Source organism: Oncorhynchus nerka, linkage group LG27 (assembly GCF_034236695.1).
Source record: "Oncorhynchus nerka isolate Pitt River linkage group LG27, Oner_Uvic_2.0, whole genome shotgun sequence".
NCBI lineage: Eukaryota > Metazoa > Chordata > Actinopteri > Salmoniformes > Salmonidae > Oncorhynchus > Oncorhynchus nerka.
The window spans coordinates 63,546,610-63,565,441 of NC_088422.1; the positions used below are offsets into that span (position 1 = coordinate 63,546,610).

Below are 18,832 nucleotides of genomic sequence, written 5' to 3' on the forward strand. Positions count from 1 at the left end.
CTCCCTAACTCAGTTGCCAGAGAGGAAGAAACCGCTCAAGGATTTCACCATGCCAATGGTGACTTTAAAACAATTACAGTGTAATGGCTGTGATAGGAGAGAACTGAAGATGGATCAACAATATTGTAGTTAGTCCACAATTCTAACCTAATTGACAGAGTAAAAATAAAGAAGCCAGTACAGAATAAAAAAATATTCCAGAACACGTATCCTGTTTGCAACAAGGTGCTAAAGTAATACTGTAAAAATGTTGCAAAGCAATTAACCATTTGTCCTGAATACAAAGTGTTATGTTTGGGGCAAATCCAATACAACACATTACTATGTTACAGGTATGCTTGTAATCGTTCAGGATAGTTTTTTTCCCCGGATAAAAAAGAAAGAAACAGGCAAATAAAAAAGATTAGCACAGGCAAAATCCTAAAGGAAAACCTGGTTCAGTCTGCTTTCCACCAGACACTGGGAGATGAATTCACCTTTCAGCAGGACAATAACCTAAAACACTGGGCCAAATCTACACTGGAGTTCCTTACCATTAAGACAGTGAATGTTCCTGAGTGGCCGAGTTACAGTTTTGACTTAAATCTGCTTGAAAAGAACTGAAAATGGTTGTTTAGCAATGATCAATAACCAATTTCAAAGAGCTTGAAGAATCTTTGAAAAGAATAATGGGAAAATGTTGCCCAATCGGGGTGTGGAAAGCTCTTAGAGATTTACTCAGAAAGACTCCCTCTGTAATCGCTACCAAAGGAGATTCCAACATGTATTGACTCAGGGGGTTGAGTACTTACAGTTCAAGTCGGAAGTTTACATACACTTATGTTGGAGTCATTAAAACTCATTTTTCAACCACTCCACAAATTTCTTGTTAACAAACTATAGTTTTGGCAAGTCGGTAGAACATCTACTTTGTGCATGACACAAGTAATTCTTCCAACAATTGTTCACAATTCCAGTGGGTCAGAAGTTTACATACACTAAGTTCACTGTGCCTTTTAAACAGCTTGGAAAATTCCAGAAAATGATGTCATGGCTTTAGAAGCTTCTGAAAGGCTAATTGACATCATTTGAGTCAATTGGAGGTGTACCTGTGACTGTATTTCAAGGCCTACCTTTAAACTCAGTGCCCCTTTGCTTGACATTATGGGATAATCAAAAGAAATCAGCCAAGAACTCAGAAGAAAAATTGTAGACCTCCACAAGTCTGGTTCATCCTTGGGAGCAATTTCCAAATGCATGAAGGTACCACGTTCATCTGGACAAACAATAGTACACAAGTAAAAACACCATGGGACCACGAAGCCGTCATACCCCTCAAGAAGGAGATGCGTTCTGTCTCCTACAGATGAACGTACCTTTGTGCGAAAAGTGCAAATCAATCCCAGAACAACAGCAAAGGACCTTGTGAAGATGCTGGAGGAAACAGGTACAAAAGTATCTATATCCACAGTAAAAAGAGTCCTAAATTGACATAACTTGAAATGCCGCTCAGCAAGGAAGAAGCCACTGCTCCAAAACCGCCATTAAAAAAAAGACAGACTGCGGTTTGCAACTGAACATGGGAACAAAGATCAAACTTTTTGGAGAAATGTCCTCTGGTCTGATGAAACAAAAATAGAACTGTTTGGCCATAATGACCATCGTTATGTTTGGAGGAAAAAGGGGGATGCTTGCAAGCCGAAGAACACCATCTCAACTGTGAAGGACTGGGGTGGCAGCATCATGTTGTTGGGGTGCTTTCCTGCAGGAGGGACTGGTGCACTTCACAAAATAGATGACATCATGAGGAAGGGAAATTATGTGGATATATTGAAGCAACATCTAAAGACATCAGTCAGGAAGTGAAAGCTTGGTCGCAAATGGGTCTTGCAAATGGACAATGACCCCAAGCATACTTCCAAAGTTGTGGCAAGATGGCTTAAGGACAACAAAGTCAAGGTATTGGAATGGCCATCACAAAGCTCTGACCTCAATCCTATATAAAATTTGTGGGCAGAACTGAAAAGCGTGTGCGAGCATGGAGGCCTACAAACCTGACTCAGTTACACCAGCTCTGTCAGGAGGAATGGGCCAAAATTCACCCAACTTATTGTGGGAAGCTTGTGGAAGGCTACCCAAAACGTTTGACCCAAGTTAAACAATTTCAAGGCAATGCTACCAAATACTAATTGAGTGTATGTAAACTTCTGACCCACTGGGAATGTGATGAAATAAATAAAAGCTGAAATAAATCATTCTCTCTACAATTATTGTGACATTTCATATTCTTAAAATAAGGTGGTGATCCCAACTGACCTAAAGCTGGGATCTTTTACTAGGATTAAATGTCAGGAATTGTGAAAAACTGAGTTTAAATGTATTTGGCTAAGGTGTATGTAAACATCCGACTTCATCTGTATCTAATCAATATATATATATTGTTTTATTCTTCATAATGTAGATTGTTGCCAAAAAATTATATTAAATCCATTTTAATCCCGCTTTTTAACAAGGGGTGTGAATACTTTCTGAAGTCACCTTATGATTGCTATAGTCTCTTTTGCTACTATTATCAGTGATTTAATGATGTGCTCTTCTCCTTAGCCGCCCCCTTCATCTAATTAATCCACAGCCAATGATGTTAAATTGACTCATTGATGATCAGAGTTTTAGATTAAACTCTGTGCCCCACTGGGTTTGGTTCCTGTCATTAGGCAGTAGTATAGTAGTGGCTGGTGTGTGGGCTGCTGTGTGGCCCACGTTGGGGATGGAGTGGCTATGAGTCATCACATAGGTTATTAATGATGGCCTGCTCTCAGTGCCCCTCTGACTTCCTTTAGATGTTCAACTGAGAATAAGCCATGATCAGTGACTCTCCCCTACTGTGTTCCTTAGAGGCAACAGCCAATCAATGACTAGCCAGAGCACAATGGTCGAGCGGGAGCCAATCACTAACTTTACCCAACTTTTATGCGTGGGTTGTCAACTTCTAAAGTGACTGCCTGTTTCACAGCAAAATGTGGAGTGCTGTCAATAAAGGTATGGTCCTAAGAAGCGTAGGTCACAGTGGAGACCACGTTCTGTGCTGTCACAATCATTTACATCCCATTCCACCAAACCCTGCAGTATGTACACTAAATCACTAAAGCAGGCCTGATGAGAGTCACTCGGATGGCTAAAAGCTTCGGTTGGCTTGTTTGAAAGCAGCATACATAATGCATTGTGCAGAAGCAGCTTAGTATGTTTTTGTCTTTACTTTAATGTGAACATGGTTGAGGTGTTGGTGAAGAAACGTGTCCAGGAACATTTGTAGCATACATTTGTGAGGTGTGTTAATCCAAAAAATGGCACAGTCAACTAACCCAGAAAAAGCACTCAGGCCCTCATCTCAACAGAGGGGCTCGTGGGTAGGTAATCATACCGTAGGTAAAGAGTTTGCAGTCTAACAACATGATGTGGTATCGAGGTGATTGGATGGCCCTTCATGGTTGGAGTGCCCCCGCACTGTGCTCAAAGCATAGAAAAACACAATGCTTTTTTAGCTTTGTACCCAAAAATATCAAATGGTTGTGCAATATTGGGTCTTTTGTAAGAATAAGGTTATAATATTGCTGCTTTCAAAGCTGGTTTTGCTCTGCAGAGGCGGCAGGTGAGATGTTGGAGGCTCTGAGTGTGTGGCTTTCATTTAAATGGTTAGTGGCCAGCACTTCATCCTCCGAGCTGAATTCACAGTAACATAAACAAACAGGTCTTCTGCCATGTAGAGAATGTGGTGTGTGTGTGTGCGTGCGTGCGCATGTCGGTACGTGTGTCCGTGCGTGAGCGACTGTCAAAATCGAATCATATCAAATGGTGTTGGTCACACACATATTTAGCAGATGTTATTGCGGGTGTAGCGAAATGCTTATGTTCATGGTTGTGACATTTGATGTTGTTTCCTGCATATTAAGGCTTATTTTCAGAGAGCTAGTGGAAGTGGTGGTGACAGCTGCAGTGCGACAGGCCTATATCAGGACATGCTGGGAACAGCCAGTAGCTGCCATCCATGCCCTGCAGTCGCATGGCTCACTAGTGGCACTGTTCAAAGGCATGGACGGAAACAAATGGTTGCTCGAAAATGGAATAAATATAAATATGTCCTAGATGTTTTGAGTTCTGATTGCCTGTGAAAAGTCGGTGTTCGAACAGGTTCGCCAAATGCATCATGTCCAAACATGGTAGCATGCAGGCTACGTTGAATCTTGCATAGTGACAATACGGAAGCGCTACAATTTTCATCCACAACGAAACAGTGTCAGACCTCGTCTGACCCACATCAACCTAACAACCACCAGTGAACATGACTCTTGTCATCTCTGTTGTTCTGCAGGGTTGCTCTTGGTCTGTCATCTTCGTGGACCTGGATGCCCACAACAGGAACAGACAGACACTGTCCTCCCTCCTACCCAGAGAATCCAGGTCCCATGTGAGTAAAGATAATTAAACCACTCATTACTAAATACCACTCTGTGCCATTATGATGTATTTGCTTAGTGACCAGTCCAATCTCCCAGTTCACCAGTAAAGAGAGGAATAATCATTTTTCTCCGGTAGTAAGAGCAACTAGACAGAAAAGTGCTCCTGTAAATGAATTGGTTTAATTAGGGGAAATGGAAGAAATGCATTGGAGCTACAACGTGGGCTAATGGGAGAGAGAGGTGGGGATGGAGTGAGAGTGAGGTGGGGATGGAGTGAGAGTGAGGTGGGGATGGAGTGAGAGTGAGGTGGGGATGGAGTGAGAGTGAGGTGGGGATGGAGTGAGAGAGAGGTGGGGATGGAGTGAGAGAGAGGCTGTGGAGGAAGGAGGTGAAGGGATGAAGGGAGTACAGTACAAGGCTTATGCAAGTAAAACGTTGAGCATCTTAATTATATATGAGTCTCTGACTAATATGTTATTAAATGTCAGCCTCTTTAATGTTGAAAAGTGGCCATTAGCAGAGAGAGAGAGTGGGTCCCTTAGTCTCTTAACCCTTTACTAACTGCCTGGAGACAGCTGGCACATGGGGGTGAAGGGTTTACTTAAGAAATTATCAAAAGCTGGCATCTGTTTAAATGTTACACATTTTGAAACCCCCTTTGAACCCCAATACAGAATACGGACGCTGCCCTCCTGCCCTGCATCAGCTACCCTGCGTTCGCTGTGGATGACGACGCCCTCTACAGTCAGACCCTGGACAAGGTGGTGCGCAAGCTAAAGGGGAAGTATGGCTTCAAGCGCTTCCTGCGTGACGGCTACAGGACCGCCAATGAGGACAAGAACAGGAGACACTACAAACCGGCTGAGATGAAGGTCTGTGGTTTAGTTTAAAAGCCAACCCTACTGACTGATTGTGATGACTAACATGCGCTACAGTGACTTGACTTTTTCCATTTCAGCTCTTAAAACCCCTTACACTCGTGGGAATTGGCCTATTATGGATAGGGCTAAATTGAAATGTTTCTTACATAAGAAATATGGAAAGCATATGCATACAGTGGGGCAAAAAAGTATTTAGTCAGCCACCAATTGTGCAAGTTCTCCCACTTAAAAAGATGAGAGAGGCCTGTAATTTTCATCATAGGTACACTTTAACTATGACAGACAAAATTAGAAGAAAAAAATATCCAGAAAATCACATTGTAGGATTTTGAATTAATTTATTTGCAAATTATGGTGGAAAATAAGTATTTGGTCACCTACAAACAAGCAAGATTTCTGGCTCTCACAGACCTGTAACTTCTTCTTTAAGAGGCTCCTCTGTCCTCCACTCGTTACCTGTATTAATGGCACCTGTTTGAACTTGTTATCAGTATAAAAGACACCTGTCCACAACCTCAAACAGTCACACTCCAAACTCCACTATGGCCAAGACCAAAGAGCTGTCAAAGGACACCAGAAACAAAATTGTAGACCTGCACCAGGCTGGGAAGACTGAATCTGCAATAGGTAAGCAGCTTGGTTTGAAGAAATCAACTGTGGGAGCAATTATTAGGAAATGGAAGACATACAAGACCACTGATAATCTCCCTCGATCTGGGGCTCCACGCAAGATCTCACCCCGTGGGGTCAAAATGATCACAAGAACGGTGAGCAAAAATCCCAGAACCACACGGGGGGACCTAGTGAATGACCTGCAGAGAGCTGGGACCAAAGTAACAAAGCCTACCATCAGTAACACACTACGCCGCCAGGGACTGTAACAATGACAGCAATTAGAAGGGAACAGGAAATTATGGGGAAATGATTAGACTAAAGGTGAGGACACAACAGTTCACCTGACACGAGTGAATCCAAACATTACACTTGATTTTATGTTCACTTGATATTAACTGTACTTTTCGCTGCATTTGTTCATAACAAATCTGAAAATACTTTGGACACATTCAGTAACATGAAGATTCTTTTGAAAATTTGACAAGGGTTTGAGTGAGAGGTCTAACGTGTTTCCAAGTGGGGACACACCTCTCCAAAGTGTACACAGTTCCTAAGTAATTTCAATGCACTTTTATGACTCAAAGAAGAGTCTTCAACTACAAGGTGCTATTTTGATCTCTCCCAGCTGTGCCGTTAAGGAGCTAGAACAAGCACACTTGTTAGTTGTTTTCTTTGGAGCACAGCCCTGCATCCCCACCCGCCTTTACACAATTACGATCCATTATACATCGCAATCTGGGTCAGGTTGGCATCATTTGAAAGCTTGTTCTACTGCCAAAGCTAAATTATAAAATATGATCTTAGAATCTTAGGCTTTCACTACAAATACAAATACTAGGGAATTCAGAGAAGCAGATGGTCATTTTGGTGTGCATTGAATGGAGACGTGGGATGCATTCAGATGCGTGGCTTCAGAAGTTTCTTCACAAAACAACAAACATGATCATTCTGTTCAGGACAACCCAGGATATAACACCACGTCATCTTCTAACTGCACATCAAACATGGTGATTGTAAATGTTGACACTACATATTACATGAGTTTTATGAGATGGAAATGTGAAGTGGACTCGGAGGTGTTTTTTGAATTGCCTGTCTTGACATCAAAGCGGTATGTCTTATAATCCTCAACGTCTCATCTGTAAAAATGCATAGAGTCCTCGTAATTTACAGAATTTCCCTCACTCGGACAACACCGTTTGCCAAAATAGCCCAATTTAGCGGGAGCGATGAGGCAACTTCTTGTTGTGTTCAGTGCTCAAGTTCAGAACTGCTGTCAGTCAAAACCCATTCTGCTCTGTGAAGACACTGAGCTCCGACGTAATTGATAGCATGTTACTGTAAGGGAAAGGGGGATACCTAGTACAACTGAATGCGTTCAACTGAAATGTGTCTTCCGCATTTAACCCAACCCCTCTGAATCAGAGCGGTGCGGGGGGCTGCCATAATCGACATCCATGTCTTTGGGTCCCTGGTAACAGTGTTTTTTTTATGTATATATATTTCTATTTCACCTTTTATTTAACCAGGTAGGCCAGTTGAGAACAAGTTCTAATTTACAACTGCGACCTGGCCAAGATGAAGCAAAGCAGTGTGACAAAAACAACACAGAGTTACACATAAACAAACGTACAGTCAAATAACTGCCTTGGAACACAGTGGCTGTGGTAGAGCATTAGGTCAGTAACCGAAAGCCTTGCTCGAGGGCAGAACAACAGATGTTTACCTTGTCAGCTCAGGGATTCGATCCAGCAACCTTTCGGTTAATGGCCTAACACTAACCACTAGGCTACCACAGCGTTCCAATTTAGACACTTATCAGTGCCCAAATCTACCATTGTCAACCCGTATGCGGATACGAGTGTAAAGGGTTAACCCAGTTTTTTGTTTTCCTACGACAGAAGCCACACAATTGTGTCTGCTCTGCCGTTGATAAATCCCAACTGAAGGCATATTAACGTCAGGATTAGCTGCTGTGCCTGCAGAGTGTGAATTTGGAGCAGGGCAGCTACTTAACACTGAGCAAATCATTGCATTAGCCGCAGCACTGACCTCCCAGAATGAATGAGCTTGGATTCAACAGGGGGAAACACAAAGGGAGGTAATATGGGAATAATCTGAGCCACTAAACTTTAAAGTTTCATTTTAGGATGTAGAGTAGGTGCAATCAACAGGTCCCAGTCAACCCATTTCTTAATTGGAAGCTGGATATTACACTATAAAATGCCTCATGTGATAAATCATTTTGAAATCTCATCCATTACGCTAAGTAATGCAGTAGGCCATTACATAACATTCTAGGATTGTATGGTTCTCTGCACATGCACAACCTCTTCTTGCTGCCCACTCAAAAAGCTAGAAGTCACATGTGAGTGTATTGGATCACAAGGGAAGTTGTACATCATATTCTTTATCTGCAATATGCTGTTTCAGGTGGGAAGGCATTGATTGCAGGTTTATTCCATTTGAAAACGCATAACTTGTTAAGAATTTTGAAATCCTGCAATGTTACCTATTACAAGTGAAGGAGGGCATCCTGTTGAACAATATAGAGTTTTACAGTCTGTGGAATAGCTGAGGCAGAAAGCTCCTGGGATAGCTGGTGTTTACTGCCCAAGTAGGCCTCAGTGATTGGTCTTTCACCCCTGTAGCATTTTATTAAATATCTCCACCATTTTGTACCTTATCTCTACTGGCACAGATGCAAGTAAACACACACACACACACACTAGCATAACCCAGCTGTGTCAGCCTAACCCTTGAGCAATGACGAACAACTCACAGTATGGTATGCAACATAGCTTTGGTAAAGCTGATAACAGAATACAAGAATACAGATGGAGAATAGAGATGGTTGTGGGAATCATATGTTAGATTCTTTTGATTTGATGGACTGATGGCTGAAGCAGTCCCTGTCATCTCTGCTATAACAGTCAAACTACAGGCCGGGAAATGATGTGTGACCGCTCCAATTAACAGCCTTTATTTCATTATGTTGTAGCCTCTCTCTCTTATCTCCTATTGCCATGGAGATTGTCTGCAGAGATGGGAGACGGCGATAACAAAGTCTTAATTACGTTTCAGGAGGGTTGGGAGATGTTGTGCTCCTCTCTCAGAAGGCAGGGAAGCCAGGCATATCACGAAAGTGAGGTGCTGCTTTGGTCCCAAAAAGAGCCCTTAGGTGACTGTCTGAGAGCTAGTCAATTTGAAGAAGGGTTGTTCTGTAATGCAGATATATCCTTGGGTCTGTTTCATTCAGTTGTTCTTTTAGTGTGTCCTCGGGTAATTGGTCCACGAAGTTTAAATGATATATGTTACCTTTGGTTTGTGAATGCTACACGAAAATAGAACCAAGGACACCATCTGACAAATGATTAATACCAACAACATCAAAAGGACTGAAGACTTATTACATCCTCACAGTTACTGTTGAAATTTCTCTTTGGAATTATTGAAATGAATCAATTGCTGTTTTGCTTTACAAACATGTCTACATTTGGCTAGTTTTTTCTTCATTTCAACCCCAGATGATTTATGGGCAGAGGGGTGGGTGGTGAGGGGAGACGTCTAAAGCTATTTAATGTCGTTTCTGGTTGGCTGGGACTCCGATAGCATCTCAGAAGTAAGTGTTTTTGCCTCTGTTAAACTGTTACAATTGGAAAACAAACTCACCAGTCGTTACCTGTTAACAGGTGTTTTAAGTGTGTGTTTTGGGACAGGCCATCACTTGCTACTTGCTGCAGTCATTATAAAAGCTGACGAAAAGGATTGTTGGTGTCTGAGCATTTTTCATTGTAATCCATATGCATCCACTGACACACAGCGATAGATTTAGAGATGAATGCACCATGTGTATTTCTCTTTCAGGTTAGGAAACTAGTGACCTCTGTGTTATGGCTTTTTCATTTCTTCAAAGACTCTTTTATGAAAATCAAATGTTCTCTTCTCTTTCAGCTTTTCGATGGCATTGAATGCGAGTTTCCCATATTTTTCATCTTCATGATGATTGATGGTATGTGATGTTAATATATGATGGTTTTTTTTTTTCATTTTCATTTTATTTGTTTTTAATAAATACTTTCTTAACTGCATTTTTGGTTAAGGGCTTGTAAGTAAGCATTTCACTGTACACCTGTTATATTTGGCATAACATTTGATTTGATTTGAGTATTGGGCTACATAGAACTTGAATATCTGACACTTTTTTTGCCATTTTATTGTCTGTATTTGATTTCCAGGAGTCTTCAGGGGGAACAACGCCCAAGTCAAAGAATACCAAGACCTGTTAACGCCTATCATCTTTCAATCTTATGATGGTGAGTTTCCTCCTCCGTCAGGGATCTGTGTTCTTATGGAACTACTGTACACACACACACACACACACACACACTCAATTACTCTAGCAGTGTTTCCCCTAGGACTTTTTTCAGCAGTGGTGGTAAGGGTAGCGGGGCGGGGTGGGGTGGGGGGTGTATTGCTACTAGCGTTAGCACAATGACATGCTAGCTGTTCGAGCCAACGACTATCAATTTAAAAGCGTGTCTCGGCAGGAATATTTATATTGCAAAAAATGACATCCGATTTTTTTTTGCGGCGGTGGCAACAATAAATGAATATAGGGGAAACACTTATTAGTCCCTCTCACATACACATTCATGCTGGCATCCGTGGGAGTCTTTGAGAAATGCACATACATTTTGGTTGTGAAGATTACTGTTATTTTCATATTACACTTAATACAATATCCATATTAATCGCCCACATGCTGAGTGCACGAAAGCTGTTCTCATATTTCAAGGAGCTTGTTTTTATATCAGTCTTCACACAAAGCTGTATTTCTCCTCAGTTAAGAAACCACATTAAAAGACTCAGGAGCCAATAGCCTCTGAAGGATGCATGTTGCTTCAGGAATACTTCTCAGTGGTTGCAGACAGACTTGTCACCTCCTTTGGCTTTGTGGTGTCTTTGCGTTTGTTATGCAGAGAAAATATTGTACTCCCGGTGTGTTCCATCTTGGAAATTTGACATTTCTTCACGTGTGTCTGCTAAGATACCTTTGAATAGATAACTCCCACTCCTTTCTCCTGAGCAGCAGACACATAAACTGCACTCCTTTCTATGTATCAACCTCCTGGAAATTCCATTAGTGCCTTCTATGCGACATGTTTGTAATCACCCCGCACCGTAAAGTGTATCTATTTCCGTCCTGTGTGTCGTGGATCAGGCCATGCTGTCATCCCGAAGTACTACCGCGTACCTGCCGACTTTGTGGAGGCGGAGCAGAAGAAGCACGGGAGCCAGAAGCGTTTCCCTGCCAACACGGGCCAAGATGGCATGCTGTTCCTGTGGGGCCAGGCCCTCTTCAACATCGCCAGGCTGCTGGGTCAGTCTCTCTGTCTGTCTTCTCTTCACTGACCGCACCTCACTGTCAAATACCTTCTCTGACCGCTTGCTTGAGAGGTATTCTCTATAGAGCATGCTCGCTGGGGTGTTCACTATACTGTTGTCACGTCAGACTGCAGAGGTTACGGAGTTCTGATATTCAGTTCAACATATGTATTTGCTGTATGTTTGTGAAGTTGCTCACAGGTTAATGGGTTCTCATTACAAAGTCAGGGCTTTTGTAAGGAAAGGTCATTTTATGGGGTGTATGTCCAGTGTATCAGTTGGAACCTGTAGTGTGCTCTCTGTGTGTTCACCCCTCCATTCTGCCATGTCTCTTTTCCAGTGGATGAGCTGATCAGCCCCCAAGACATCGACCCCATCAAACGCTACGTACCCCGACAGGATCAGAGGAACGTCAGCATGAGATACTCCAATCAGGTTAGACTCCCATTCCCATGTGACCATCCTATGATCAGCCGTCTTTGGCCATCACTACAATCAGAGATACTAGATATAATGACAAGATGCTTGTGTCTCCGCCTTAACAATGGGATTCGTTGTCCACAGATCAGAATGGCAGGCTGTCAAGCTCCCGCTTGTTTCTCACTTTGAATTGGTTGATACATCTGGTTATTTGAATACTTTAAAAAAATATTCGATGAGGAGTGTTGACGTCAACCGCTTGTATCCAATGGAGAGTGAGTGCTTAGCCTCCTGAATATGCATAGACGGCCTCGAATTTCAACAGTGACAACTCAAATATAAAGTGTTTTACACGCTCAACAGTTTCCCGTGTATCAAGAATGATCCACCACCCAAAGGACATCCAACCAACTTGACACAACTGTGGGAAGCATTGGAGTTAACATGGGCCAGCATCCCTGTGGAACGCTTTCGACGCCTTGTAGAATCCATGCCCTGACGAATTGAGGTTGTTCTGAGAGCAAAAGGGGGAGGGGTGCAACTCAGTATTAGGAAGGTGTTCGTAATGTTTTGTACACTCAGTGTATATCAGTACACTCTTAACATTTCAAAACTTCTATTAGATCAAATAATCGTCACGTATAATTTTTAACTTGACTAAATTCTACCCTCTCTCATTGCCCCCCATTCAAAAACTCCTCACTTGCTTAATAACTAATGATCTGCTTAATGTGGACAGAGTTTGGGCGGAGTAAAGCCTCTCGCTTCGCCTCTTCCTCTCTGCTATAATTCACTTTAGAAACCGTGTAGTTTGCGTCCTGGATGCTGATTGGCTGAAACAGCATTCCAGCCATGTGTAGACAATATACCAAGGGTATGAATCAAAATAACTTGTTTACTGTTCGAATGATGTTGGCGATCAATTTATAATTCATAAATCAGAACTTGACATCCGAATCAATGATATATAGAATTGCTTAAACAATTATCCTGCTATAAGGGAACTACTGCAGACTACTATACCCCCTCTGCGTGTATACATGAGTCTGCTTCATTCTATATATCATTGATTCGGATGTCATGTTCGGATTTTCTAGGACAAACTTTGATGTGTTATTCCAAACCTGTGTTGAAATGCTCAAGGCTCAAAAGAGAGGTAAAAATCAATGGGAGGGAGAGAGATCAGGAGTCTACATAATTTATCTTCAGTGTACCTTTCCTCCTGCAGGAATCTACAGTCTATCTCACCTCAGTGGAAAAGCAGGTTTGTTGTTTTATTCATGATGCAAATGCTCAGCTAAGCAGCTCACCCTGGAGCGGTTGGCGCGACAGTACCGTCTCAAGCCTTTCTCGGTGGAACGGGGGGGGGGGGGGGGGCACGATGGGAGGGGATTGCGTAATGTACACAAGCGCGTGGAGCGGCTGTCTCGTTGCCTTTACATCACTAACCCTTTGGTCTGTGGGGGGCGGTGCGTGGGCGCGTGGGCGCGCTGCGCTTTCACATGGAAATCTATGGTTGATTTGTGTTCCCATTTCTCTGAACTTTGCATCATCATGTCTGCAAATGCACTTACAGTCACACTCTACATAAGACCATTCCATGATACATTAGACTGGACCTGCTAAACTGTTCCCGAATGGAAGAGGGCAGTGCAGCTAGATTCTGCTGTGCAGCGAATAGAATAACACACATTAACACTACATTAGAATGACGAGTGTGGTTTACATTTAGATTGGACTGGTCAGCAAGCCCGATGCTATGCATTAACATGTGTAATGTGGTAACAAATCTAGGTGATGCCCGGAGAACTTCTAGATCATTCACAAGAGAATGGGATTCGCATAGTACACGTCTTATTTATGTAACGTTAGTGCTCTACATATTACGAAGAATATAGTGCAATTTTGTATGCTCAGCAGCTCTGAATTGAAACGTCATGGAATTGCCAGAGCCCGTATACTGTGTGTTAAATTGTTATTAACCAATACAAATAGTACATTATTTTTGGTGGTGTATATATTTTATGCACTTCCCAGAATGTCAGGCCCAGTAAGCATTAGACCCATATCTCTGTGTGTGTGTGTGTGTGTGTGTATCTGGGTAGTTTAGTATTTAGAAACCATTAAATCAAATCCAAGTTTATTTGTCACGTGCGCCGAATACAACAGGTGTTACCTTACAGTGAAATGCTTACTTACAGGCCCTAACCAACAGTGCAATTTTTAAGTAAAAAAAAGGTATTTGGTGAACAATAGATAAGTAAAGACATTTTTAAAAAACAGTGAAAAGACAGTGAAAAATAACAGTAGTGAGGCTATAACAGTACAGTAGTGAGGCTATAACAGTACAGTAGTGAGGCTATAACAGTACAGTAGCGAGGCTATAACAGTACAGTAGCGAGGCTATAACAGTACAGTAGCGAGGCTATAACAGTACAGTAGCGAGGCTATAACAGTACAGTAGCGAGGCTATAACAGTACAGTAGTGAGGCTATAACAGTACAGTAGTGAGGCTATAACAGTACAGTAGCGAGGCTATAACAGTACAGTAGCGAGGCTATAACAGTACAGTAGCGAGGCTATAACAGTACAGTAGGGAGGCTATAACAGTACAGTAGCGAGGCTATAACAGTACAGTAGCGAGGCTATAACAGTACAGTAGCGAGGCTATAACAGTACAGTAGCGAGGCTATAACAGTACAGTAGCGAGGCTATAACAGTACAGTAGCGAGGCTATAACAGTACAGTAGCGAGGCTATAACAGTACAGTAGCGAGGCTATATACTGTACAATAGCGAGGCTATATACTGTACAGTAGCGAGGCTATTTACATTCACCGGTTTGTCGGGCTAATTGAGGTAGTATGTACGTGTAGGTATGGTTAAAGTGACTATGCATATATGATAAACAGAGAGTAGCAGTTGCGTAAAAGAGGAGAATGTGAAATGAATGCTCCTTGACTGTGGTTTGTTCCACATGAGAAGTGATGCGTTTGCTCGGCTCAGAGGTTGAGTCAGATCAAAGACACCCCAGGGAGTTTCAGGAAACACTCTCCAAATAAACACAGAACAAAAGCCAGAGAGGAGATATCATTAAGCCATATGCCTTAAAATATACACCCACCCACTCACAAACACACACACACCATCAAAGCCCAGCAAACATGTAATACACAATGCACGTAATACACAAGTATACACCAGATTAGCTAATCAGACACACATTTTCAAAGAAAACACATATGAACACAAATACACGCAAAGACACATTCAAACACATAATAATTCATTGGAGTTTTATGTAACCTCAAAGGGCTTTACTTTGTGTGGGAACTCGCCTCATCCACCACCAATGAAATGAGCAGATAAATACAAGTCATTTCTCTTTTCTTTCGCTCTCTTTTCTACACGCGTACACATACTCTCATCACACACACACCTAGTCACAGTATCGGATGTGTTTACTGTACAGTTGCTCTCTGGCAGCCAATTCCTTATAGCTCCAGTCCCCATAACAGAAACGGCTCTCTCTTTAACTGAGTGATTCTGTGAGCCACAGAACAAGGTTAATGGAAAATGTCCAAAGCACAGCGCTGTCACTCAGCCCTGCATCTGTGATAAGGTCTGAAGGTGAGAGGGCTTCAATTGGCCATCACGGTATGAGGCACAAAGAAGCCCCTTCAGAGAAAGAGAGGCGCAACATGGTAGGCATTTGAGGTTGTCGATTTTAGTGTCTCTACTAAATGCACAATGATGTTGGGGAATTAATTTTACAGTCCCGACAGTAACCCAGAATGTCTTTTTCCAACTTTCCAGGCTTTTGAAAGTCAAACTCTAAACCCCTTGCTCATACCTTTTCTGCATTCTGGGTTCCATGCTACAGGTTTGTTTTGTGTCACCATATGAAGGGAAAGGCTTCTCAGATCCAATGTAGAACAAAGGAAAATGTATTCAAATTGTATTTGTCACATGCGCCAAATACAACAGGTGTAGACCTTACTGTGAAATGCTTACTTACAAGCCCTTAGCCCTCTGTAGTGCCTTGCGGTTGGAGGCGAGGCCGAGCAGTTGCCATACCACGTAGTAATGCAGCCAGGATGCTCTTGATGATGCAGCTGTAAAGCCTTTTGAGGATCTGAGGACCCATGCCAAATCTTTTCAGTCTCCTGGGGGGGAATAAGTTTTGTCATGCCCTCTTCACGACTGTCTTGGTGTGCTTGGACCATGTTAGTTTGTTGGTGATGTGGACGCCAAGGAACTTAACTCTCAACCTGCTCCGCTACAGCCCCGTCGATGAGAATGGGGCCATGCTCGGTCCTCCTTTTCCTATAGTACACAATCATCTCCTTTGTCTTGGTCACGTTGAGGGAGAGGTTGTTGTCCTCGCATCACACGGTCAGGTCTCTGACCTCCTCTCTATAGGCTGTCTCGTTGTTGTCGATGATCAGGCCTACCACTTGTGTCATCAGCAAATTTAATGAGGGTGTTTGAGTTGTGCCTGGCCGTGCAGTCATGAGTGAACAGGGAGTACAGGAGGGGACTGAGCACGCACCCCTGAGGGGTCCACGTGTTGAGGATCAGCGTGGCGGATGTGTTGCTACCTACCCTTACCACCTGGGGGCAACCCATCAGGAAGTCCAGGATCCAGTTGAAGAGGGAGGTGTTTAGTCCCAGGGTCCTTAGCTTAGTGATGAGCTTTGAGAGGACTATGGTGTTGAACGCTGAGCTGTAGTCAATTCATTCATTCTCACATAGGTGTTCCTTTTGTCCAGGTGGGAAAGGGCAGTGTGGAGTGCAATAGAGATTGCATCATCTGTGGATATGTTGGAGCGGTATGCAAATTGGAGTGGTTCTAGGGTTTCTGGGATAATGGTGTTGATGTGAGCCATGACCAGCCTTTCAAAGCATTTAATGTCTACAGACGTGAGTGCTACTTGTCGGTAGTCATTTAGGCAGGTTACCTTAGTGTTCTTGGGCACAGGGACTACATTTGCATGTTTTAACATAGTAGAACAAACCTTAGAGGGAGTTCAATTCGCCATAGATTAGGCTGTTCTGAGGACACCATTTTATAGGCATTATCCAGACAATGTTTCTTCCCTGTTTTGATGTGACATACTGAATGGTTGTGAACAGATGGATGTTATTTTTCCCTTGCATCCAAAGATAAATAATATTCATTAGCAGGACAGGGCTGCCAAATGGCACGCTGACAGCACAGTAGAGCAGAGCTGGGCTCCCCTCTGACAGCACAGTAGAGCAGGGCTGGACCCCCCTCTGACAGCACAGTAGAGCAGGGCTGGACCCCCCTCTGACAGCACAGTAGAGCAGGGCTGGGCCCCCCTCTGACAGAACAGTAGAGCAGGGCTGGAACCCCCTCTGACAGCACAGTAGAACAGGGCTGGACCCCCCTCTGACAGCACAGTAGAGCAGGGCTGGACCCCCCTCTGACAGCACAGTAGAGCAGAGCTGGACCCCCCTCTGACAGCACAGTAGAGCAGGGTTGGACCCCCACTCTGACAGCTCAGTACAGCAGGGCTGGGCCCCCCTCTGACAGCACAGTAGAGCAGGGCTGGACCCCCCTCTGACAGCACAGTAAAACATGGTTGGGCTCCCTTCTGACAGCAAGAGCCCATTAGAGATTGCCGGTGACCTGAACCTGTAGCGAGTAGGCCATCTCTCACTTAACGTGACTTCAAAGGTTGACCACAGCGTCTGCTTTAGCAATTTTACAAGGCCCCGGTCCCAAATCAAAGCCGCATTCATGTCTTTTTATACATTTGGCCCAGTGGTTTTTCCCAGCTCCCTGTCTGTTTTTTTGGCCATCATTAAAAAAATATTTTAACATTTTATTTAGCTAGGCGAATCGGTTTGGATCAAATTCTTATTTACAAATACGGCCTACACCGGCCAAACCCAGACGATGCTGGGACAATTGTGCGCCATCTTATGGGCCGGTTGTGATACGTCTCAAGCACTCGGGAGCCCACTAATGGATAGTGAGCTGTGAGCAGGATAACTTCCAATGTGGCTTTCATTGTCTTTCCAAAGGCAAGCATCTACAAAGTTGACCACCTCTTCGCCAGACAAACACAGTTTGATCTTTTATCATGGGGTTCCATGCTGCTGAATGTGATTCTCTTTGTGAGTCTCGCTGAATGTGGCCCATCGTGTGCTCTCCCCCTCTCCCAGTGCCCTTTATCAGAAAGGTCTCTATTTGGGTAAAAACAACAGTTGTGTGTCATCATCCCTGTCTGGGCATATCAATTATCTGTCATGATGAGCACTGTGCTGGGGTTAGAGCCAGGTCAGTCACATGTGCCAGAGCAGACCCCATTTAAATGGCACAGTCATATGGGTCTCCTAACTCGCTCGTGCTGCTGCAGTTGCCATGCCAATGTTACTGCACACCAGGCTCGGTGCGTTAAAAACAAACAAGAAAACGGCTTGTGGGTGGCGAGCTGGAAAAGGGAAAAGGGCTTTGACATTATTATGACAATTACTGCCACGTAGGTGACTTGTCAGTCTCGTTTTCCATCCCCATTTTAATAGGACTTTAATCCATAATGGCAAAACGGTACTTGAATGTGGGCTGGCGCTGTCAGCTTAGAGGGCTTTATTGTATTGGGGAGAGACGACGGCATTTTCATGGCAAGTACATGTTCAGGAGTGTCTGGGCTGGTGTGTCCGCTCCCTGGGTGACGCAGCTGTAGCACCCATACAGAACAGTTCATAGTCTTTGGTAATCAGGTCTGCCTATCTCTCCCAGTCTCCCCAGCAGAATCTCAATGGGAATTACATCAAATACACCAGGTTTGACAAGCCCAGGCTCAAGGAGGCTTTCATAGGGCTCAGCTTAATATAAATTGATTTTTTTTGGTCATAAGGATTGCGGACTAAACTTAATATATCTGCAGCATGCAGAGAGAGAGAGAGAGAGAGAGGCCGATGCGTATCAAATTCTCAGCAAAGGATCCCTCCATAATTACATGGCAAAGAATCCAATCCCCACCTTTTCAATTTCTGTGATGTGATGGTGTCGGTACCGCCACTGTTGCATTCATATCCCAAACCAAGTTCATTAAGTCAGCCT

At 43.4% G+C, this 18,832-nt stretch overlaps 1 protein-coding gene across 3 annotated transcripts in view; it reads left to right on the forward strand.

Moving 5' to 3' along the window:
• Nucleotides 1–18,832, forward strand: part of LOC115112130 (phosphorylase b kinase regulatory subunit beta-like) — an 82,193-nt gene that overhangs the window by 30,412 nt on the left and 32,949 nt on the right. For all 3 annotated transcript variants that reach the window (XM_029638952.2, XM_029638951.2, XM_029638953.2), the window contains 6 exons: nucleotides 4,349–4,444; nucleotides 5,111–5,308; nucleotides 9,887–9,944; nucleotides 10,171–10,248; nucleotides 11,157–11,315; nucleotides 11,661–11,755. In XM_029638952.2, coding sequence (XP_029494812.1) covers nucleotides 4,349–4,444; nucleotides 5,111–5,308; nucleotides 9,887–9,944; nucleotides 10,171–10,248; nucleotides 11,157–11,315; nucleotides 11,661–11,755 — 684 coding nt within the window. The remainder of the gene's footprint in view (nucleotides 1–4,348; nucleotides 4,445–5,110; nucleotides 5,309–9,886; nucleotides 9,945–10,170; nucleotides 10,249–11,156; nucleotides 11,316–11,660; nucleotides 11,756–18,832) is intronic.